Source organism: Phyllostomus hastatus, unplaced genomic scaffold (assembly GCF_019186645.2).
Source record: "Phyllostomus hastatus isolate PE091 unplaced genomic scaffold, TTU_PhHast_1.1 phas_contig_210, whole genome shotgun sequence".
Classification (NCBI taxonomy): domain Eukaryota; kingdom Metazoa; phylum Chordata; class Mammalia; order Chiroptera; family Phyllostomidae; genus Phyllostomus; species Phyllostomus hastatus.
The window spans coordinates 35254367-35276589 of NW_025333737.1; the positions used below are offsets into that span (position 1 = coordinate 35254367).

General features: G+C 64.3%; 1 protein-coding gene across 1 annotated transcript in view; it reads left to right on the plus strand.

The window, feature by feature from the left end:
• LOC123817661 (SAP30 binding protein) overlaps positions 1-18694 on the plus strand; it is a 31548-nt gene extending 12854 nt beyond the window's left edge. Inside the window, exons 4-11 of the mRNA XM_045837468.1 lie at positions 8324-8366; positions 12797-12885; positions 14727-14818; positions 15460-15520; positions 15971-16022; positions 16863-16921; positions 17935-18019; positions 18218-18694. Coding sequence (XP_045693424.1) covers positions 8324-8366; positions 12797-12885; positions 14727-14818; positions 15460-15520; positions 15971-16022; positions 16863-16921; positions 17935-18019; positions 18218-18399 — 663 coding nt within the window. The 3' untranslated portion in view covers positions 18400-18694. The remainder of the gene's footprint in view (positions 1-8323; positions 8367-12796; positions 12886-14726; positions 14819-15459; positions 15521-15970; positions 16023-16862; positions 16922-17934; positions 18020-18217) is intronic.
• The last annotated feature ends 3529 nt before the right edge of the window (positions 18695-22223 follow it).

Sequence of the window (22223 nt, forward strand, 5' to 3'; positions counted from 1 at the left end):
GCCTTAACCTTTGCCGGTTTGGGAAACATCCAGTCTTATCTTCGCATTGGAAGCTGCCGTGTGGCCTTTGAACTGTGGAGAATGCCCAAGCCTCCTGAACGTTTGGCATTTCCTTTCTCCCACCAAAATAAATGGGCCAAGTGGCCTGCCTTCTCGAGACTCGCCTTTTACAGGGCTAGGGTTGCCCGTGTGGAGCTGGGAGACACGGGGTGGGGGGTGGGGTCCATGCTGGGGAGAACCCACCCCCCCACCCCCCGACCCCGGCCAGGGTCTGCGGGTCTGTCTGGGTGTGGCCTGATCGGAGCAGCAGACAGAAGGACAGAGGTCTGACAGAGGCTGCAGACGTGTCCTTTTGCTGTTCAGATCGAAAGAAATCCAAGGGAGGTCCTGGCTCTCGTCATCTTCCAGAGAAGGCCCGGCTGCCTCCTAAGCTGGGCACTGCCGGTAGAAACCGTGTCAGGGCTGGAAGGGGTGTTCACGTGCAGAGGGGACCAGTGACCGTCATTCTCCCTCTGATCCCCCCGGTGGCTCCCCCGCATCCAGCAGCGCCTTCTTGACCGCGCTGGCCCCAAGCCAGGTGGAGCTCAGACTCCCAGAAGCCCCACCGCTCCCACCCGGCCCTGTAGCCGCGAGGGAGCCGCCGCAGGCCCAGCCGCCCGCCCACGCAGCGGCCCTGCAAGCCCCGACACACTGGCCGCCCGCTGGGCCCAGATGCCGCACATTGCTCACCGAGGTGTGGCCGGCCCTCCTCCCCCGCCGGGACCTGTCTTTCTGAAATTATATGATGCGGAAGGCAAGCTCTCTGTCCTCAGGGAACCCTCTTTGTTCTGTGTTTTTCATTTTTGTGTTGTTTTCAAACATTTTTAAATGCTTATCTTTGACAGCATTAATGCTTTTTAACACAGAATATGGAATACAGTATAGTTCCCTATATTATGTAAATCGCAAAATAATTAGAGGATTTATATGAGGCGCGGTCACAGTCGTCTGTAGGCTGGTAGTGGAATACAGATTCGAAGTTACACGATGAGGTTCTTCCGTGGTAACAGGTGCCTCCGTGGAGACCACTCCGTCTCCGAAGGTGGGCCCGCTGTGCACCTGCAGCCGGGGCCTGCCTGCTCGGCCGCCTGGACCAGAAGTCCCTTCTGAGCTTGAACCCCTGGCCCTTGAACTGCTGCTGTGTGGTGTCTGGGTCCCGTGGGATTTTGCTCATCTGTGTTCCCAACTTGGGAGTCAGGGAAAAGGTTTCCTAAGCTGCGCCTTAGAGACCCTGGCACTCCCCCTGGCCCTTAGATAATGAACCCTCTTCCTGCCGGTGGGTGGGTGATGACCAGTTTGCTTTTCACACCCCTGGGTCTCTGTCATTGCAGCCACATTTGCCCCGATGTCAGCCTGACACCTCAGCTTGGTGGCTGACCTCTCAGGCAGGATAAGCTTTTGTAACTTGGTGGCCATGTCGAGTGTGCCTGAGACTTCGTTTTGCCGTCCTCAGCCTTACACAGCTGTCTCCTTTGTCCTTGCCTGGCTCCAAGCCCCCCACAGCCCCAAATGCAGCTGGGAGCGTAGTGCCAGTTTCTGTGGAAAACCTTTCAGAAAAGGAAGGGCTCGCCCGGCCCCACCACCGAACCCCGGCACAGCCACCCCGACACCGTCTCCCTTGGGGAGGAGAGGCAGGCGCGGAATGGCCTTCTCGGAACCGCTTCCACGGCTTTGAAGAGACTCAGAATCTCCCAGGGTCTCGAATTCAATCTGAGTTCCCCTTCGGAAGAGCCGGGAACAGCGCCTCCCCTTGGGAGACGTGCCAGCCAGGGCCTCGCGTGTCCGTGGAAGTCTCTCGGGCTCCCTGCGGTCAGCGCCATGCAGTTGTGGCCAGGCCCAGAGCCGGCTCGGTCTGTCTTGGCAGCCGCCCGTTTAACCCTCTTCTGCAGAGACCTTCTCGGCTTGGAGAGCTGAGCCTTCCCGTCAGAACGCTGGGGGTGAAGGCGAGCCCGTTGCATCCATAGGGGCCCCGCCAGCTTCCGGCCATTTTTCTGCTAAATGGATGTTTCCATCCCCAGGCGGGCAGCGTGCCACGGTGGGGGCCCGTCCTGCTGACAGGATGCGCTGGAAGGAAACGGGCTGGGAACGGGTTTCTCCGGCGCTCTCCTGGGTGCGTGGGAGAAACGGCCTGCTTCGGGCACGCCTGCCATGGGGGCCGTCCCCTCTCAGCCGTGGGGTCGGGGGCTTCCTCGGAGCCTTGGGGTGACGGCAGTTCTCGGCCCCTGCCCCCAACGCGTCTGTCAGACCACATCCGTCTGATTCTGGGGGAGGTGTTGGCAGAAGTTCCAGAATTGCTTCTGTCCTGGCAGCGTGAAGTGACTCACACACGTGCATCTCACAACACCTTGTTGCGACTGTGCGTTCGGGGTCTCCCGGAGGGCGTCCCAGGGCCCCGGCCGCCCCCAGAGCACCAGGGTCCTGTGTCGGGAGGGCCCGGGGGACCTCGCGTTGAGGTGGTTAGCGTCGTACCCGCGGCCATTCCCCTAGACTGAGGTTTTTTTGTTGTTTAAAGATTTTATTTATTTATATTTTTAGAGGTGAAGGGAGGGAGAAGGAGAGGGAGAGAAACATCAATGTGTGGTTGCCTCTCACGCACCCCCCACCAGGGGACCTGGCTTGCAACCCAGGCATGTGTCCTGACTGGGAATCGAACCGGCGACCCTCTGGTTCACAGGCCGGAACTCAGTCCACTGAGCCACACCGACCAGATGTCTAGTCTGAGTTTTGTTTGTATTACACTGCTAGTGTTTGTCCATTGCCTTGTCCATAATAAATCATGAAGAAATTACTGGTGGAGTAAATAAGTGAACTAACTGTATAATAATTACGTCTTTTTGCCTTAGGGTTAGGAGTAGCAAGCTAGGTTTAAGGGTTTTCAGCTCAGTACTGGTGCCCCTTCTTGCTTCTGCCCGCCCCGAGTCAGCCTGCGTTGCCGGTCCTGCCCGTTCCTAGTTCCCCTGCCGCGGCCTCCCTTTCGGTCTTGAGTCCACGCCCGGAAAAGAGCCGGGGACTTGAACGGGTGTGGAGTCTGGGGCCAACGCCGTAGCTGGAGGTGGCTGCGAAACCCTGAGCTGAGCCCCCAGCCATCAGAAAGGGCAGTGTGGGTGTGTGCACGTGGGCGTGAGTGCGCATGCTGTGTGTGCGATCCCCGTTTGAGCGCCTGTAGCGGGCAGGGCGCTGGCCGCCAGTGCTGGGGACGCTGCAGGGAGTGGGACGGGAGAGCTCGGGCCGGCTGGGTGGGGTGCGGTGCAGTGCAGCAGGGTGGGGTGAAGGAAGGCTTCCTTGAGCCCGGTCCGAAGTCTGGACGGGGCTTCCTAGGGAGGCGTGGGCCGGGCGAGGTGCAGCGGGAAGGGCAGGGCAGGGCCCTGCAGGAGGAGCAGGCGGAAGGGAGCCTCCCCGGGGCCTGGGGCCGCAGCTCAGGCTCCTTGTTAAGTAGTAAGTAGGTGCTCCGCTTGTCCAGTGAGACCTCAGGAGGATTTCTCACCACTTGAACGGACAGACCCAGGTCTGAGAGCGTCAGGTTTGGAAGGTGGTGTTTCACTGGTCTCCCCGCCAACCGCTGCCGCCTGCATTTCAGATGCCGGGTCACATCGTTCAGCAGAAAACGTACAGTTCGTGGCGTTCCTCCCCTGGCTCTGCGGGGCAGGGGGCTGCCCGCTGCCCCCTGCGCAGAGCGCCTGCCCTGTGCCCGGTGCTCCCAGGGCTGGGGAGGCGGGGAGAACCGAGCCGCCAGAGGCGGTGCCGCTCTGCCTCCAGGTGGACCCTGGACCCTGGAGCGCGCTCCGTGGGGCGGGTGCCAGGAGGGCTGGTGAGGCGCCGTGGGCTCTAAACACTAAACCCACGTCCGTCCCCTCTGCGGGCACCTCTCTGCTGCGGACTCGGTCCTCACGCCCACGCGGCCGCGCTATTGCCGCTCCCTCCCTCCGCTCCGGTCGTCTCTTTTTTGAGACTTTATTTATTTTTAGAGAGAGGGGGAGGGAGGGAGAAAGAGAGGGAGAGAAACATTGATCGGCTGCCTCTTGCACTCCCCCACCTGGGGACTTGGCCCGCCACCCAGGCAGGTGCCATGACCGGAATCGAACCAGCGACCTTCCAGTTAGCAGGGCGACGCCCGACCGCTGAGCCACACCCGGCAGGGCTGGACTTCCCTGTTCCCCGCCAGGCAACCTGCACCCCGGGCCCTGCGGTTCCTGAGTCAGAGGCCCCCGCCAGGCTGCTGCATTCTTACAAGTCTCAGACGCAGCTGCCTGAGAACCAGAACTTGGCCACCTCACACCCCCGCTCTCTGGGGGCGTCCGCAGCAGCCAGCTGAGGCCCCATTGAGCCCTGGTTGGTGGGGCTTTCACCTTAGGGGACCCTGCCCCCGGCGGGGTGGGGGGTGTGTGCCTGGAGGGGTGCGGACAGCCAGAGGAGGAGGCCGTGCCTCCAAGTTGGGTTCCTCTGACCTGCTCAGTGATCTCTCCTCCCTTCCCCGTCGTCTCTCTCTGCGTCTTAGGAAGCTGTGGGTTTGGTTGGGTTTTCCCTTGTGTCTGAGTTGGACTTGAACTAGAGAGCTGCTGGGTGAGTTGCTCTCCTAGGGCTCATGCTGTGCTTTCCCCTTCCCTCCACCTGCCAGGGCCAAAGGGCGTGTGCTCTGTGTCCAGGCCTCGGGGCGTGGGTCCCGCCCCCAGCTGACGCGTACAGGTCTGTGCCGAGTGACTCTGCAGGCTGAGGTCATGCTTTGACCCGCTGAGAATATCCACCCGGAGGCCAAGGAGTGGGTCCAGCCCGTGTAGACTGGTGTCTCTGTGCCGGCGAGTCGAGGCCGTGTCCCCGTGTGCATTTGGAAACACTGCCCCTGGGGAGGAGGAAGAAAAGAAAGAGTGGTTCCCCCCCGCTCTTCACCGGGGTCTCCCCGCTGCCGCCCTGCTGCCCCCCTTAAGGGCCGGGGTCCACCCGCTGCCGCTTCCGTCGGACCGGTCTCTCCAGCTGCCGGCGGTTGGGCGGCCTGGACCTTTCCTCTGCCTCCCCAGCGCTGCCATCCTAAACATTTTGTCAGATGTTTGTGCAGCCGTGGCCGGCTTCCAAGATAGCCATGCCAGGCGCTGGGTTCTTGTCCGCCCTGAGTCCCTAGCAAACGGCCGGGGCTGCCCGGGAGGAGGGGCCTGCAGTGCAGGCAGCCCCGCCCCACCCCAGGGTCCTGTCCTGCCCTGAGGCTGGTTCCACTGGCTGGGACTTACCTTGAAGGACAGTTGAGGGTAAAAGGTTCTAGAAGGCGTCTTCTGGGTGTTGGATACCTGTCCTCACCCGTCTCAACAGACGCCTCGACTCTCCTTCCTTGCGGGGCTTCCTGCGTCCTCGCCCCAAGTCCCGGCCCGCCTCCGCCCGAAGAGCACGGGTGGGGGGCCTCGGGCCCTTCGCTCCTGGGCATAAGCAAGCCTTTCTCCTTCTCTTTCCTTTTTGTTTTTCCTCCTCACCCAAGGATATGCTCATTGATCTTTTTTGAGAGAGAGAAACACTGATGTGAGGGAGAAACATCGATCGGTTGCCTCCCCCACGTGCCCTGACCCAGGTCAAACCCACAGCCTGACTGGGGGTCAGACTCGCAGCCCTTCGGAGCGTGAGACCACACTCCAACCCACTAAGCCACCCGGCCAGGGCAGGCCCTTTCCTCTTCGTGCCCAGGGCAGGGTGTGGGGTCAGGCTGCCGGAGGGTCCAGAAGATCAGGGGGTGGTCGGTGGTCTTTCTCAGGGGCGCCTCGGTACAGAGACATGTACCCAGGAGTCAGCACCGCGTGCTCGCGTCAGGGCAGAAGAATCACACTCCAAAACATGATAACGGTGCGTGGCCACCAGGGGGCACGGGCTCCCGTGGCTCGATTCCCCGAAGTCCCACGGGTGCCTGGGACACACACTGAGGACCAAGCAGCCGCAGACCCCCGAGTCCCTCCAGGTGCGGGTTCCTGGGTGCCGACTGGCGTGGCTCCTCACCCGGGAGGCTCTCTTAAGGAGGAGACTCTCCTCTCACCTGCAGTCGGGTGCTCATCCTTGGTCGGCCCTGTGCTTGGGGTGACTGGGGAGCTGGGTGCCACTGCGGAGGAGTTGGGGCGGGGCTTGCTCCTGGGGACACGGGGTTTGGGGTTAAGAGTCCATGGGGCTCGGGGTGCACTCTGTGCGCCCAGCACTCGTGCGTGTGTGTGTCCACACGTGCCCATCTTGTGAGGGTGTAAAGCAAAAACTAGTGGTCAAATAGAACCAACTACCAAGTTTATCTTTTTGATGTGGGGGGGGTATGTGTACAATGATTAATTTGCGGGAATGAGTAGCCAAGCCAAAAAAAGAAAGACTAGGCCACCTCAGCAAAGCCAGGCGAGGATGTTGTGAAATGCAGGGATTCCCACCACCCGCCCCCCCACCCCCACCCCACCATTGCCGGGGGCAGAAAAGCTACCAGCAGCCACAGGGAGGCCCGGGGCCTTTTACCCCACCCAGGGCGCCCCTGCAGTGAGCTCGTCCCCTTTGAAGAGAAGTTGCTCGTTTGGTGAGTGACTTCCTGTGCCTCTGGAGTAGACTCTAGAATTCCAGCAGTTCCCATGCAGATGTCTTGCCTCCTTCCTCGGCTCTGCACCTGGGGCGGGAGCGGGCCGGCCCTGTCCCCGGCTTTGGGAACCAGCCCCCAGAGGAGGAGGACCTCTGAGCAGTTAGCAGGTCAGCGCTCCCCGTGACCAGGCAGCCGGCCCAGGACGGGAGGCGGGAGGCACTGGTGCTTTCCCGCAGTTAGCTCCCGCAAAGCCGTCCCCTGGAGGGAGCTCTGCGGGCCCTTTATGGTTGCACATTCTGGTACCGTCACGCTCTCTAATCTTTCCTCCTCCAGAGTCCCTGCCACAAAGGGACTGTCACAGGCCCCTGGGGACCGGCAGTCTCCATGGAGCAGCTGATTGATGAGCAACCTGAATTCCGCGTGGCAGCCCTCCAGGCCCGCCTCCTCTTTGCCCACCTGATTGGCAGAGGGCAGGTGGCAGAGGGGCCCGGTTGCTAAGCAGCCTGGCCTGGACGTGGTGCCGGCCCGGGCTGAATGAATAGCCACAGTGTTCAGAAGAGTGCAGGGCTTTGGGCCTGCCCCACGATCTGGAGGGACTTTTTGGGGAAGGGGGCTAAGGTGACTTACCATGGAGCCATGGAGTAGGAGGGGCTTGGGTGACCTTCCCTCACCTCCCTTTCTGACGCAGTACCTTGGTGTAACATTTCCTCGTGGGAGGGCGGGGGGGGGGGGCGAGCTCCACAGCTCTGTCCACGCCCCGGCCTTGTCCACAGCTGTTGCTGGCTGACCTCCTCCCTCGCCGGCCAGGGCCAAAGGGCGTGAGATCCAGGGACTCCCCGGGGGCTCCACCTCCGCCTCTCGGATCGTCAGCAGGTGGTGGCACTCCGGGCCCCCTGACCCGTGTGCGAGGGGCCGAGTGTCCCCAGAAATGGGGAGCCGCCACGCTCTGGAGGATGTACATTTGGGGCAACAGAGGCCAGGAAAGGCCTGCCTGCCCCCGTGCCGAGGCTGGGACGCGCCCTCCAGGTAGAGCCAGTTCAGGTGAAGCCTCTGCTCAGCAGTGAAATGCAGAGCGAGTCCAGAAAGACATTTGCTGGGAACCCTTCCCTGTGAGGGCTCCACACGCTGTGGGGCCGAAGGGCGAGCGGCAGCGGGTGTTGGGGGCGGCGGTTTGCAGTGAGCATCGGAGAGCTTCTCTCTGGAGAGGCCGTAAAGCCAATGGAAGGGGCGCCGAGAGGTGAGCCCAGGAGCGCCAGAGCGAGTGCCTCCGTGCCGGGGCCGTGCCGGGCCCTGGTGTGTGTGTGTTGGGGGGCGGTTATAATCAAATCCGACTGCATGCCTGCTCCAGGGTCCCGTGGGCTACCCCTGTGATAAAGTCTCCTTTTTTTTTTTTTGCTTAAACTAAAAGTAAGAAAAACCTCCCTTGAATAGGTAGGCTTGTGTTTAGTTTTGGTGTTTTGTGGTAGAAAGTAGCCACCTCTTGCTTCCTCGGTGGCGGGCCGGGGCCGCGGTGGTCCGGGGCGGCTGGCCCAGGGGACGGCACCGGGCGGGTCCAGGTGTGCAGGTGACAGGCGGTGGCTGGAGCGGCCGCTGGAGCGCCCCTGCCGCTCTGGTGGAGGAAGCGGGGGTGCGGGCGTCCCGGAGGCCCCCGAGCCCCGGCTGTCGCCCCGGCGCCTTGCAGCGCCCTCGCCGTCGTCCTCCCTCGAGTGTCCCGAGTGGTCGGGCACCGGGCTCACCGCCTGTGTCTCTGCTTGTCTCTTGCAGGACAACCCCGAGGTGGAGAAGCGGGACCCGCAGGAGTTAGTCGGTGAGTACCCAGGGGGCACATTCCTGAGCCTCGCTGGACGAGCGGGCCTGCGGGCTGGGGGGCTTCTCCCCCGCCCCCCAGGGCAGCTGCTCTGCCGTGATCCTGGGCTCTCCTGCCCTCTCTCAGGGCCTGTGGCGTTTCCCGTGGCGTCTGGGTGTGACCCTGGGAACCGCTCTTCTTGGAAAGGCGGTCGTGGTGTGTTGCATTGGGCCTTCTGGTCGGCTGCCAGTGTCGTCGGGGGGACTCGGGGCCCACTCAGCCGGGAGCTCCTCCCCCTGGTGCCCTGAGCGTGTCCTGTGTCCCGCCGCCCCGCCCTGCTGGCATGTCCGTGTGCTCCGGAGGCCCATGTGGCCGCGCCTGGCACTGGGCTCTGTCCCCGAGGAGGCCATGCCCCCCGGTGCTGGAGCCTGGGGCCCATGGTGCCCGGAAGGCAGGCGGTCCCGGTGCTGGGAAACGGCATCCCCGCGCTGTGCGGAACCGGGCTTCCCGATCCCCACTCCTTCCAAGTGGCCGTGCACGTCGTGACTGCTCTCCCCCCAGCGCTGGCCCGGGCCGGGCCTCACCGAGGGGCCGGCCCTCCCTCTCGGCGGCGGCTGGGACCGTCTCTCCCTGCCTGCGGAATCTCCCCAGGGCAGGGGCCCTGCTCCCCAGCCGCCGGGGCTGAAGGGCGGGGACCCGCTCCGGGTTTCTTCACTGAGAGGACTGGAAAGTGTCCTTATGTCTGTCTTCTGAGGAGCGAGTGGGCGGCCCAGACCCTCGGCGGGATCCTGCCTTTACCCCCGAGTTTTCTCATGGGCGGAGTGTGCGTCTCCCCAGTCCTACCGAAACCAGAATGTCGCCCAGGCCTCGGGGTCTGCTCTTCAGGAGACGGCGGTGTAGGGGCGTCTTCTGGTTTCGTCGGCCCAGAAAGGAGGCAGCCCTCCCTGCCAGGACGCCCGCGGCCTCCAGGGGGTTGGGGGGGGACCCACGGGCTGCGGCCGACTGGAGCCCTGGGACCCCTGTCCCCTCCCCGCCCTGCCTGTCTCTGAAGTCTGTGGGGGCGGGGCGGGGTCCGACGGCGCGCACTCGGGAGCCCGAGGCCACGCAGCAGCGCTGCACGTGCTCAGCAGGCGGTGGGCCGGGTGTGGGCCTCCGCCACATCCTCCCGGCGCTTCCGCGGCCAGCTTCCTCCTCCTCTTCTCGCCGCCTTGTGAACGCAGCCGTCTTCGGGTGTAGCTCACACTAAGATTGGCCAGTTTGAGGCGCGCCACCGGAGGGGTGCAGGCGGAGACCGCAGCCATGGCAGCCCGCACCGCGGCCGTGATGGGGAGCAGCTCCGTCACCCCCCGGGGCCCCTCGGACCCTCCCTCGCAGGGGGCTTCCCCGGCCCCGGGCGTCGGCGGTCCTTCCTCGCTGTGGTCGGGCCTTTTCCAGAACGTCGGCACCCCGGGGTTCCGCACCCTCGGCACTGTCCGTCGGCGTGTGTGGGCTGGACCGGGCTTTGCTGCGGGCGCCTGGCCTGTCCCTGGGCGGTGTTTTAGCAGCACCGTGGGTCTCCACCGGCTGGGTGTGCGCCGGGCCACCTCCGCCCGCCCCACGCGGACCATGAAAAGTGTTTCTCGACACGGTCACAGGTCCCCTTGGGGGCCGCCGTGGTCCCCGGTCGGACCATTGGGGCAAATGGAGGCAGCAGCGTCTTTGCTGTGTTTTAGATCCATCTGCGCAGCGTCTTTCTCTTTAGTGCGAGCTGTTGCCTCCCTGCGGGGTTGCACCGCTGCTCCACCCCGTCCACCTGCAGGGGGACAGAAGGCCTTTAAGCCTCGTGGCTTCGGTTGCTGTTGCCGCGTCTCACTGCGGAAGGAACGGCTGAGCAGAGAGGCCCACACTCGCACGGCCGCGGCGGTCGGCCCCTCTGCCTGGGGCACTCCCCGTCCCCGGGGCTGGGAAGCGCTTCCTCTGTGTGGACAGCGCGGGCGACATGGGGCAGATGAAAGCGGGGGGCCGACCTGCAGGTTTCTCCAGCCCTCGGGCACACTCTGTCCGTGCCCTCCGGGCGCCCACCGATGCCACGCAGGCGTGCCAGGCACAGTGGCCGCGGGTTAGGGATCCAGTTGGGTTCTCTGTGTCTCGTGTGACCTAGAGACACCCCACTGCCTCCTGCTAGAGAGGTTCCCGGCGGCCGTGGGCACCATTGCCGCTTCCTGACCGGGGCGTGCACGGGGGGGAGTCACGTAGACCGTGGGCCTCTCGGGTCCCCAGCGTGGCCGCCCTCCCAGGCCATCCCAGTGGACCCCAGAGGAGCCCCAGACACGGCTCCCCCGGGGCCCTGGGCGGCGTTTCTCAGTGTCCGTCCTGGGAAGACTGCTGGGGGCCTGTGGCTGCTCACACAACCACGCGTGTGGGTCTGGCGGCTCCTCCCGCAGACTGGCCCTGGGACTTCGGGATGGGTCACTGACAGGTTGCTCCTGAGATCCACGGGGTGAACTTTTGTCCAGCTTCCTGAGTGCGTCCCTTCGTTTGCCAGCTACTTCTAGGAATGCTCTGTCCTAACAGGCGCTCTCCCCTACCCCCAGCATACTGTGTCCCCTTTCAGCCCCAGTGTGGTTGGGTTGCCATAGCAATGCAGTCACACCCTGTTTTTCCAAAAGGCTTTCCTGGCAAATGCCAAAGGGCGTTCTTTGTCTCTGGGTCACGTGCTCACATACACTCTCCGCCCCTTGGAAGAGCGGACCCTCCCCACTGTGCGCCGAAGCCCGCCCGGGCCTGCTCGCCTGGGTCGCGGGTGCCCCTGCAGCGGGCGGACCGGCTCACCCCAGCACGTTCCGCTCTCAGCTCCCCGCTGCAGCCTGCCCGAGTCTCCACCCTTGAACTCCTGTTTCTCCCGGGGCGGGGGGGGGGGGGTGAGGAGGAAGTCAGAACCGGATTAAACTCCAGCCAGAGCTGGGTGTCCCCCTTGCTGCGGGGGTCAGGAGGAGACAGAAGGAGGGTGCTGGGCAGAGAAGCACGTAGCCCCCTGGTGGGAAGTGCTCCCAGGCCGCGCTGCTGTCTCCCGCCCACAGACACCCGGTCCCGGCCCCCTCGTCCTCAGCCAGAGGGGCAGCTCCAGTGCTGTGTTCTGGGCCCACCTGGGCAGGTTCACGGACACACTGGGAGAGCCGGCCCGTGGGCCAGGCTGGGACGCCCCGCCCTGCGCCGGGCCCAGCCTCAGCACTGGCGGTGGGCGTGGGCTTGGTCGGCACGCACGGCGGAGACTGGTGAAGCCGGGAGCCGCACCCTCGACCGTGCGCAGTGCCGAGTTCTTCGCCGCAGAGGTGGGGACGGAAGCACCTTCTCTGCAAACATTGACCCCGCCGTGGGAAAGGGGGAGGGGAGGCTGTGCCGGGCCCTCCCCGCAGCCGCCCAGGGGCCCGGGGCCCGGCCCACAGTGAGCACCCAGGAGGCACCCGCTGCGTGTTGTTGGCGCTGGTTTGCTCATTCTTTCCCTCCACGCTGCCCCACCCCGTTCCGCCTGCTCTTTGCTCGTTGTATGGCCCCTTTCACGGGGGAAGGTTTTCAAGGGCAGGGCAGAGCGCACAACAAGCAGTGCATTGTCGCAGCGATCCAGGGCATGACTCCGTTCGCGGGGTGCCCGGAGCACAGGGCGAGGGTGGGCGGGGGGCGGGGGAGACGCCTGGGGGGCGGGCGCTGGCAGGTCTCCGAGGGAACGGTCCCGTGGACGCTGTGGTTCTCCACATCAGAGTCAGGCCTTTTGTTCCCAAGAACGAGGTGGACCAAAAGAGGCCGATTGGTTTATTTTATTACTATTTTTTAAGGCCCTTAGCTAATCTTAACAGGTAATTTTTAAAGTGTCATTTATGCACAAGGCAGCTTTGAAAGGTTTGAGCCCCCAAGCCTAGGGAGCCCTGCGCCCTGTTTCTCCTCTGCCTTGGGATGAGAGGGCGGCCCCAAGCTATTCTGAGTTTCCAGAGCCCTGGGAGGGTGGTTAGGGGCACGACCCGTGGGGGGCTGGAGTCGGGGGGTGGCTCGCGCTGGCAGCCAGCGTGCACCCCTCCCCCCAGCCTGGGTCAGCGGCTTCCTGCGGGCAGCCTGACGGTGGCCACGGCAGAACTCCCAGTGCGAACGCTGGCAGGTGCTGCAGGTGGCGGCCGCTCCCCTCCCACCTGCCACACACCAGTGCCCCCGGCCAGCTCCTTCCGGGAGAGTTACCGCCGTGACGCCGCGGCCTGTTCTCTTTACACTGGTACCTCTCTGCCCCGACGTTCCTTCCCCCGGCGGCACGTGCTGGCTCTGTCCGGCCGTGCCGTCTCAGCTGCGGCGACGCTGCCCGCCGAGAGAGGCTGTTGGGGACACTTCCGTGGCATTGGTCCCTCCCTGAGAACACTGGTGCTTGCTTCCCCCTTGTCCGTGCAACCCCCACCTCCCTACAGAACCCTCCTCCGCTCTCTCAACAGCCTCCTTTTCTGAGAGGGTCCGGAACATGTCGCCCGACGAAATCAAGATCCCGCCTGAGCCCGCTGGCAGGTGTTCGAATCACTTACAGGTAAGCACGGAGCTGACCGCGGAGGCTGTGCCGGCGAGAGGCCTGGGCCCGGGGGCCCGATTCGGGCCGACTGCTAAAAGAGGCTTCTGCCGGAGAAGCAGCGCAGGCGGGAGGAGCCTGCGGTCCTGGTGGCCCCCTGAGCACTCTGCCAGGAGCCAGCTCCGCACCGCCGCCCGCTCCGCCGCGTCCCCCAGTGCTGCCTCCCCAGGGCCCCGCCCGGGCGCCGGAGCTCCTGGGTCCAGGAGGAGAGGTGGCGTGCCTTTCTGTGCAGCCCCGCTGAGCCCGAGGGAGCATCTCGGAAGGAGCTTTGCCGAGAAAACTAGGGACCACCAGGATGTGAAAGAAACTTTAGAGTACAAAGCACAAGCATTTTTATGCGTAAAATTCCTATTGTCGTGTTCTGGAAATACCCGCTCCCTCGCTTGGGTGGTACAGCTTCACACAGGCCCGACCTGCGGTCGGAATCCCAAGGAAGCGGAGCATGGAGCGCGGCTGCGCCCGTGGGAGCGGCCCTCCGGGGACAGCTGGCCTTTGCGCCTTTTCATCCTCTGGGGTTGTTGCTGGTCCCTGTGCTGGTCCCCTGTGAGTGGGACCTCGTGGGGGAGAACAGGGCGGACCCCCACAGCTGCCCCGCGGAGGCATCCGGTCTTTCCGCTCCGCCTTTGATCCCGCAGATTCTGCTGGGGCCTCCGGCCACACCGCAGCCCGTGGCACCACCCTGGTGGACGGGTGACTAAGGGGCCCGGGGCCATGGAATGCGGTGGGCTGGGGCTTCGGGCGCAGCGAAGACTCTCTTCCTTTTCCGGAAGTCTCCTCCCTTGGCTGAGTCACCAGCCCTCAGCCCGCCACCCCCCGGCCCAGTGTAGCCTCCATGCTGGGCGGCAAGTCCCGGCCTGTGAGGACAGTCTAGCCGTGTGCCGGCAGGGACAGCCCGCGGCCCCGCCTTCGGGTTCAGAGCACTGCTCCTTCTCCGCTCCTCGTGACGGCAGGAAACACGGAACAGCACGCCTTTCTGTTCAGCGCGGCGGGGGGGGCCCACGCGCTGGCCCAGGAGACACAGAAAGTCTCCGCGAGGCACTGGGCTGCCTCCGTGCGCGGTCCCCTTCTCCGTCCGGCCTCCCTCCCTCCCTCTGGCACCGTGGCCGTACGTGCAGGGCTGTCCCTCTCGGCTTCTCCCTCCCCTGGTAAACGCGTCACAGGCCCATCTCTGTGACTCGGCGCTTCCTCCGGCCAGTCTGGGCAATAACGTGGGCTTTCCAACAGAGAGAGTGGACACCTCTCCTGATGTTCCCAAAGGGCACCCATGGGACTTCCGCCCCTGCCCGCCCCCCACCTCGTCTCAAGGGACAGCTGAGCTCTTGACCCCTGGCGGTGCCTCTTAATAAAGTGGTGGGGACTGGCCACCGTGAACCTCCCCCCAGAGGACATTCTAGGGAAAGGACCCAGCCCTCGGGGTCTCCCGCTGAGGACTCACCCCGTGTTGCTGTGTAAAACCAGCCGTCAGCCCCTGCCCGCCACTGCTGGTGCCTGGAACCCCTCTTCGGGTGATGCAGGAGCTGGTGGACAGGCGGGGGGGTCCCCCCCCACGGTCTTCTCCGTGGCTTCCCAGCCTTGAACCTTATACCGCGCACGCTCCCGGCCATCCGGAGGGAGCCGGGGGAAGCAAAACGCAAACAGGCTGGTCTCGCTCACCTTGCGCTCCGCGCTGGTCAGAGGCGGGGTGGAGGGAGGAAGCTGGAGCAGGGCTTCCCGTGGCTCTGGGTCTCCTGGGTCCACACAGCACACACACGTGACCACAGGCTGGGATTGGGGGGTCATGAGTGCCCTTCTGTCCTCCGTAGGACAAGATCCAGAAGCTTTATGAGCGGAAGATAAAGGAGGGGATGGATATGAACTACATTATCCAGAGGAAGAAGGAGTTCCGGAACCCCAGGTGAGGTGCCCGCGGTCTGCAGGGCAGGCTGAGTCACCGACCTCGGGCTGGGGACCCAGACGCATGCAGGGAGGGGGCCAGGAGAGAGCCAGGCCGCTCCCCCGGCCGGAGCTCCCCGTTTCAGGCCCAGGCCGGACATGGCCCCAAGTGCGGGGGGGCTGCCAGGAGGCCCGGGCTAGAACAGGGAAACGCTGCTGGGTCCCCCTCCCCCCTCTGCCCCTCAAACACGGGGCCTCACAAGGCCTCGGCCGCCCCGTCTGTGCAGTGAGGGGTCGGATTAGACCACCGTTGTGGGCTCTTTGGCCTGTAAAAAGTCACCGACTCGGGGTGGGCGGCAGACTTGAGGGACAGAGCCGCGTCGGGGTCTGGCTCTAGCCAGTGCCTGGGCGAGTGGCGCAGCTGGGAGCGTCTGGTGTGGTGGCAGCAGGCACCGGCCCCGGCCCCTGGCAGCAAGCAGCCCGTCCCGCGAGAGTGGGGGCAGGATCCCCCTCCGGTCAGGGAGCTTGCTTAGAGCAAGTCAGCCGGGCTCACGGATTTCCCCTGAGCCCAGGAGCTGGATGGCTCTGGTCTTGCAAAAGCGGTGGCCACCCAGGACCACGGGCCTCGGGCCGGCTCAGGGCCTGGCGGCTTTCTCCTTTCAGCATCTACGAGAAGCTGATCCAGTTCTGCGCGATCGATGAGCTCGGCACCAACTACCCAAAGGCACGTCCCGCGCGTGGAGGCCGAGGACTGGGGATGGGGGTGGGGGGCGCCCAGGGCCCCGTGCTCGCTCTGCTGCGTTTTGCCTGGAGCCGTGGAAGGGGCCGTGTGGCGGGCGGCCTTGCCGGCCGGGGAGCACAGTCCCATCTCCGCTGTCTGAGCCCGCTGGCGTGGAAGAGGGCAGGAACGAGGCTGCGGCCACGGGCCCGGCGCCGGGTCCCTGGTGCGAGGGCCTGAGCGTGGACTCGCCGAGCTCCCGCCGGGCAGCCTGTGCGGTCACTGCCCTCCCTTCCTGGGGACGGCTGGCTGCAGACCAGGGCCCTCGGGGGCAGGGGCTCCTGGCCGGGAAGACCCTTGGAAAGACTTGGGGGGCGGGGCCTGGGGCTTTCGGTTGCTTGTCACGTGATAAAGAGGCCCTCAGCGACTGCGTCTCTGACCTTTTTCTCTCCACAGGACATGTTCGACCCGCACGGCTGGACCGAGGACTCCTACTATGAGGCATTAGGTAGGCAGCCATCTGTCTGTCCGTCTGCCCACCTGTCCTTGCCCCTGCTTGTCTGTCCCTAGTGCCAGTCAGTCACCAGGCAGCCCAGCGCTGGGGCCTCCTCCGCGTCAGACCGGGTCCCGGGTCCGAGGAGCTGCGTGCGGCCCCGAGCGAGACGGGCCCCATCCCCTACGTGGGAGCTCATGACACGGCGGCGAAGCCAGGGTGGCAGGTGGGGTCCCAGCGGTGGCTGGTGCGCCCGGACCGGGTCAGGGTGGGAGCTGAGGAGACCGTGTTCGGGCCAAGGTTTGGCGGTGCACGGGGGCCCGCCCCGCAGGTGTGGGCGCCATCCCAGGCGGGGCGACGTGAGTCCCGAGGTCGGCACCAGGGCGGTGTTTTCCCGGGGGGCCCGCGGGGGAAACGGGTGGGAGTTCCAAAGGCTGCGAGCCCCCAGGGGGCAGTTCTTCAGCCAGCAGCCCCCGGACCACATCTGGCCTGTGGGTGTGTTTGGTTTGGCCCACGCCAGTCTCGCTTTGATTTGAATTCGTTGCCAACATTCTACCTGAAAATCCCTCATTCTGGCTTCTCACGGTCCCTGGGAAGCTAGCCCGTCCTGGGCCTTCTGTACGCCCACGTGGCAGCGGGCAGCGGGGGCTCAGGGGCCTCAGCCCCCACCCCGGACGGGAGCCGCACAGCCCCCCGGCCCCGGGCCTTTACGCCTGAGGCCCTGCCGGCCCGGAGGCTGCCGCAGCGCATCGAACGAGATGCAGGGACGCGGCCCGAGCTGGGCTAGGGTCCGTCGGCCCAAACCGTGGGAGCTGTTCAGGGCTGCTTCTGAAGCGGCTTCTCCCGTCTCTGTAGCCAAAGCCCAGAAGATTGAAATGGACAAGCTGGAGAAGGCCAAGAAGGAGCGAACCAAAGTAAGCCACGGGAAGCGTTCGTTTTCTGAAAAGGACGGGCGTTGGAGTGCGAGGGCCCTGCTGGCCGAGCCCAGAGGGTGTGCGGCCCACGCGGCCCGCCCCGTTGCAGAGGGTGTCCCCCAGGCTGCCCTCCATGTGCCTTGTGGCGCACGGGCCTTGCTGGGTTTCCAGCTCGTCTCAGCTGCGTCCCTGCCGTTTCCTGGGGTCTTGTGCGTGGTGGCGCTCACATCCTCCCCCCAGCTGTCAGCTCTGGTGGCGTTCTGTCCTGAGGCTGTCGGTGGCCTTGCTGGATGTCTCATGGAGGCAAGTGTCTCCTGAGGGCGCTCTGTTCTGTGCCTTCCTTAGTGGCTTCCTCGGAGCTTTCTTGTAGGTCCCTTGTCTGGTAGCCCGGTGACCCCTCACTTCAGGACCCTGAGCTCCGCCTCTCCCCAAGCACTGTGGGTCCTTCAGGGACAGGAATGCAGCTATGAGCCCAAATGTGCTCTAGGCGCTTTTTGACCAGAATCTTTCAGAGAAGCTCAGGGCGGATGGGCGGGTGGCCCTCCCAGCCCTGGTTTGACCTGGCCCTCCTGCAGCAGCAGCAGCTGTAGCCTCCAGGATCCCCATCCCCCAACCCCCAGGCGGGGGTGGGGGGGGCAGTGGGCCACGCAGGCAGCCCCGGGTGGCTGCTGCTGGGGGTGACCGGGTTTTCTCGTCCTTATCCTCGGCTGCATTCCCCTCCTCCCTTCTGTCCGTGCCCCGTGCTGGCGGGCAGGGTCCCCGGGCGCGTGCAGAAGCCCGGTGACGGCAGGAGACACCCGGTGTCTGTCCGGACAGCTCTCTCCGGGGCAGTGAGAATCCCCTGCAGACGCCCCTCCGGCACCTCCCCCTCCCCCGGACGGCCCCAGCGGAGCCGGCTCTGAACGCCTCCTTTGTGTGCGCCGAGCCCCTGGCCCCCACGGGCAGGTGGCTGGCAAGAAGATGGGGCCACCTGCTCTGCCCAGGTCTCACTCTCTGCCCTCTCCCCCCGCCAGATTGAGTTTGTGACGGGCACCAAGAAAGGCACCACCACCAATGCCACGGCCACCACCACCACCACGGCCAGCACCGCAGTTGCAGGTAGGGGCCGGCTTTGCCATGGGTTTCCCTGCCTCGTGTTGGGGGGCAGACCCCACGGGGACCGGAGCCCCAACATTGTTTGCCAGCTGGGGGGCTGGGCGGGCTCCCTGGGTCACAAGCTGCCACTCTGGCCTCCTGGAAAGGGGCGTCACTGCGTGGCGTGGCGCAGCCCTGACCGCTCTCTTGCCGTGTTCCCAGATGCCCAAAAGAGAAAAAGCAAGTGGGACTCGGCCATCCCGGTGACGACCATAGCCCAGCCCACCATCCTCACCACCACGGCCACTCTGCCAGCTGTCGTCACCGTGACCACCAGCGCCAGCGGCTCCAAGACCACAGTCATCTCTGCCGTGGGCACCATCGTGAAGAAGGCCAAGCAGTGACCGGAGGGACCCTGTGACTCGGGGAGGCTCGGACATTCTGCTTCCCCCCCGTCGGGGGGAGGGGCCGCTCCAGGCTCCAGGACGCGCTCGGACTGCAGCCCCGGGACCGATGCCGCGGGCGGCCGGCGTGGCGTGTTTCAGGGCCGGGCCCACTGCCCGGACGCCGCCCCGGGGGGAGCCTCTGCGCGGCGCTCCAGCCGAGAGAAGGACGTCGCCGCGGAGGAGGGGGCGCTGTGGACTGTGTGCTCGCACCGCGCGGGCTCTGCCGCCCGATTAAAAGTGCTGTGTTCTTACACCCGGGCCTCTCGCGAGCGTTGGACTCTCCTGCGGTCTTTCCAGGCGGTTGTAAAAGCCCAGGGGCCCTGTCTGGGACTTATCGGTTGGGACTATTACTCAGGGTTGACCGGAGGTGGCCCAGGAAGGTGCTGTAGCCATGCCCAGGGCATGCCACTTGGCGTGGGCAGGCAGCTGTCCAGGGGGGTGAGACCCCGTGTCCCTGCTGTCCACTGTGCCGATCCCCAAACCCAGCCAGTTCGCCCACAGGCGCTGAGGCCGCTGCTCCCTTGGAGCGCCGGCCTCCCTGACGGCGTGGGCACACCCGGGCTCTGCACGCCAGTCCCCAGAAGGGCTGGGGCTGGTCGCTTGGTGCCCAGCCAGCGTGGCCGGCAGGCCCGGCGCAGCCAGGGGGATGAATCACCTCCTGCCCTGGCTGGGGGCAGCTATTGTTTACGGGAGCGCCGGGCCCCGGGGAGGGCTCCGCCGCCGCACCCTTCCTGTGCCTGTTATCTCCGCCCCACAGCAGCCCCAGGCAGTGCCCCCCTCGGGGCCAGGGCAGCTTTCCCAGCCCCGCTGGCCCGAAGGGAACGAGTTCGCCCTCCCTGCCCCCTGGCACCTCCCCTCGCCGGCGGGAGGGCTGCGTGCGTGTCACGGAGGAGGCCGGGCTGTGGAGAGCCGAGGTGCTTCCATGGGGCGTGTCGGGGACTAGAAAGGTGTCCTGAAGTTGCACCTGCGCCGTTACGGTGAATCCGCACCTGCCGCCCCCAAAGTAAAAAAGCCGAGTCCCACTCGTCCCCACACAAGCACTCAGGACTTGGCCCTAGAGGACCCTCCCTCTCCTCCTCTGAGGGACCTGGCAGCCCTGGAGAGGAGCAGCTGCCCCCACAGTCCTGAGAGTGTCTCTTCAGGGGTCTCCTGCCCCGCAACGCAAGGGCACTGCGGAGGTCATTGTGGGCAGTGGGGACGGCAGTAAGCGGAGGCTGCGACTGCCGTGGGGGACGCTGGCAGGCCTCAGAGAGCGGGAGCTGGCACTGCCCCGTGACCCATCGGCCCACAGAAAAGCAGGGTCTCGAGTGGCATGGTTCACGAGCACGAAACCCAGCAGGAGGGAGCAGGCCAGGGGCCAGGGACAGGTGGCGGGCACACAAAACGAGGCATTTGGAGGGAAACCCGGACACGGGCTACAGCACAGTGGGCCTGGAGGGCACTGGGCTCAGTCCCAAAAAGACAAACGCCGTGTGACTCCCCACTTACGTGACGTACCTCCACTACCGGAGGGAGATTCACGAAGACGACGAAGGGAGCAGCAGTCAGCCAGGGGCTGGGGGAGGGGGCGGGGGGGCCGTGTCACGAGTACAAAGCATGCAAGGCAAGAAAGTTCCAGAATCTGTTGCCCAAAAATGTGAATACACTTAGCCCTGTTGAACTGGGTGCTTTAACGTGAAGATGGTAATTTTTATGGTTTTTTTTTAATCTTTCGGGTTGCTTTTGTAATAACTTTTTTTTTTAAGATTTTATTTCTTTTTAGAGAGGGAAGGGAGGGAGCAAAGGAGAGAGAGAGAAACATCAGTGTGCGGTTGCTGGGGGTCATGGCCTGCAACCCAGGCATGTACCCTGGCTGGGAATCGAACCTGTGACGCTTTGGTTCCCAGCCCGCACTCAATCCACTGAGCTACGCCAGCCAGGGCTTGTAATAATAACTTTTTAAAAATTATAACAAAAAAAGAGAAACATCTCCCCTGTATTTTTGAAGGCACAGAGTTCATCCCCTGTGGATGAAGGGAAACTCTTTTTCCCCTCTTTTTATAAATTGGAAGGACACCTATTAAATGTAGAGAAGCAAAATCGCCTTTCTTCAATGTCAGAACCCCTCCAGGCCAGTGTCCACAGTGGATGCCCAAACCCGTCCTTGGAAGGGTGGGGACCCGGGCAGGGGGACGAGGCAGCAACCCCCTACCCCCCAGATTACTTCTTACCCACAAAGCGAGAAGTGTATTTCTACCCCGACGACAGACGGCGGTCACTTCCTCAGTCATCGCCGCCGGTGCGGCAGCTGCCCGGCCTCCCGGTAAAGCTCTCAGCACAGCCTGGGAGCTCCCCGCCCAAAAACATCCTCCCCGAATCTGACCAGACTCCAGGCCCAACCCGCAGCGTCCAGCAGAAGCCGGCGGGCAGAGCCGGTCCACGGTCCAGTGACGCTGTGAGGAAGCAGCAGTCAGGCGGATCCAGGCAGTGGGGTGTTCTGCTGGCCACCTGGCCTCTAGAAGGTCAGCGTGTGTGTGTGTGTCCAGGGGGTGGGGGTGCTTTCAAGTGAGAGAGAGAAATGCCACAGTGACCAGGACCAGACTCCACGTCGAGAGGAAACGTAACAGTTTGGGGACAAGTGGGGAACGCTCGTGTGGGTGGACCAGACGCAGGACACGCTGGTTCGTTGTCACAGGCGTGCTGACGGAGGCGTGGCGGCGTGCGGGCCAGGCGCACGCCTGCAGCGTGCAGAGATGAATGCCCCAGCCTCGGTGTCGAGTGAAAAGGCAGACACGTGACACGCGTGTGAATGAAGTGGACGGCGTGAAACGTTCACGCTTGCTTGGGTTGCGGGTGGTGAAAACATGGGTGATCCTCACCTGTATTTCAACTCAGCTTTCTTACACGTTCGAAGACATTCCAAGTAAGAGGCTGGGGGGCCATCATTTCCAAAGAGGTCTGCTGGCGACCCGCTGGCCCTGGAGAGAGAGGGGCCCAGGGACGGTCCCCCACATCTAGGCGGGGCGGTGGACACCGGGTCTCTGGTCACCACGCTGTTCCGATCCCACATCCCCCACCATGTAACTTGTTTACTCACGGGAACGTGCGCCACCCGACCAGCACGCGGCGTACATTGTCAAGTGCAGGGATTGTGGAGTATTGCCCTGGCTGGTGTGGCTCCGCTGGAGTGTCAGCCTGTACACCGAAAGGTCGTGGGTTCGATTCCCGGCCAGGGCACATGTCTGAGTTGCAGGTTCAATCCCTGGTCAGGGCTCCCCAGCTGGGGAGGCAGCTGATGGATGTTCTCCCACATTGCTGTCTCTCTCTCTCTCTCTCTCTCCCCCTCCTTCCTTTCTTTCTCTCCTTCCTTCCTCTCTGGAATCCGTAAATACAACCTCAGGTGAGGATTTTAAAAAATAAAGTAGAGCCCTGGCTGGTGTAGCTCAGTGGATTGAGCGTGGGCCTGTGGGCCAGAGGGTCACAGGTTCGATTCCCAGTCAGGGCACATGCCTGGGTTGCAGGTTGGGTGCCCTGTTGGGGGTGCATGAGAGGCAACCACACATTGATGTTTCTCTTCCTCTCTTTCTCCTTCCCTTCCCCTCTCTCTACAAATAAGTAAATAAAATCTTTACAAAATAAATAAATAAAGGAGAAAGGGGTGGGCCATCTGGCACACCCCTGAGGAGCGTGCTGCCCACTCTGCAGCTCCCTGCCCCGCCGCAAGCAGGCGGTGCCTCGCCCTCCCCTGGCTTCCCCAGCCCCTGGCGCGGGAGCGCGTTAAATGCTCGTGCGGTGCGTGAGGG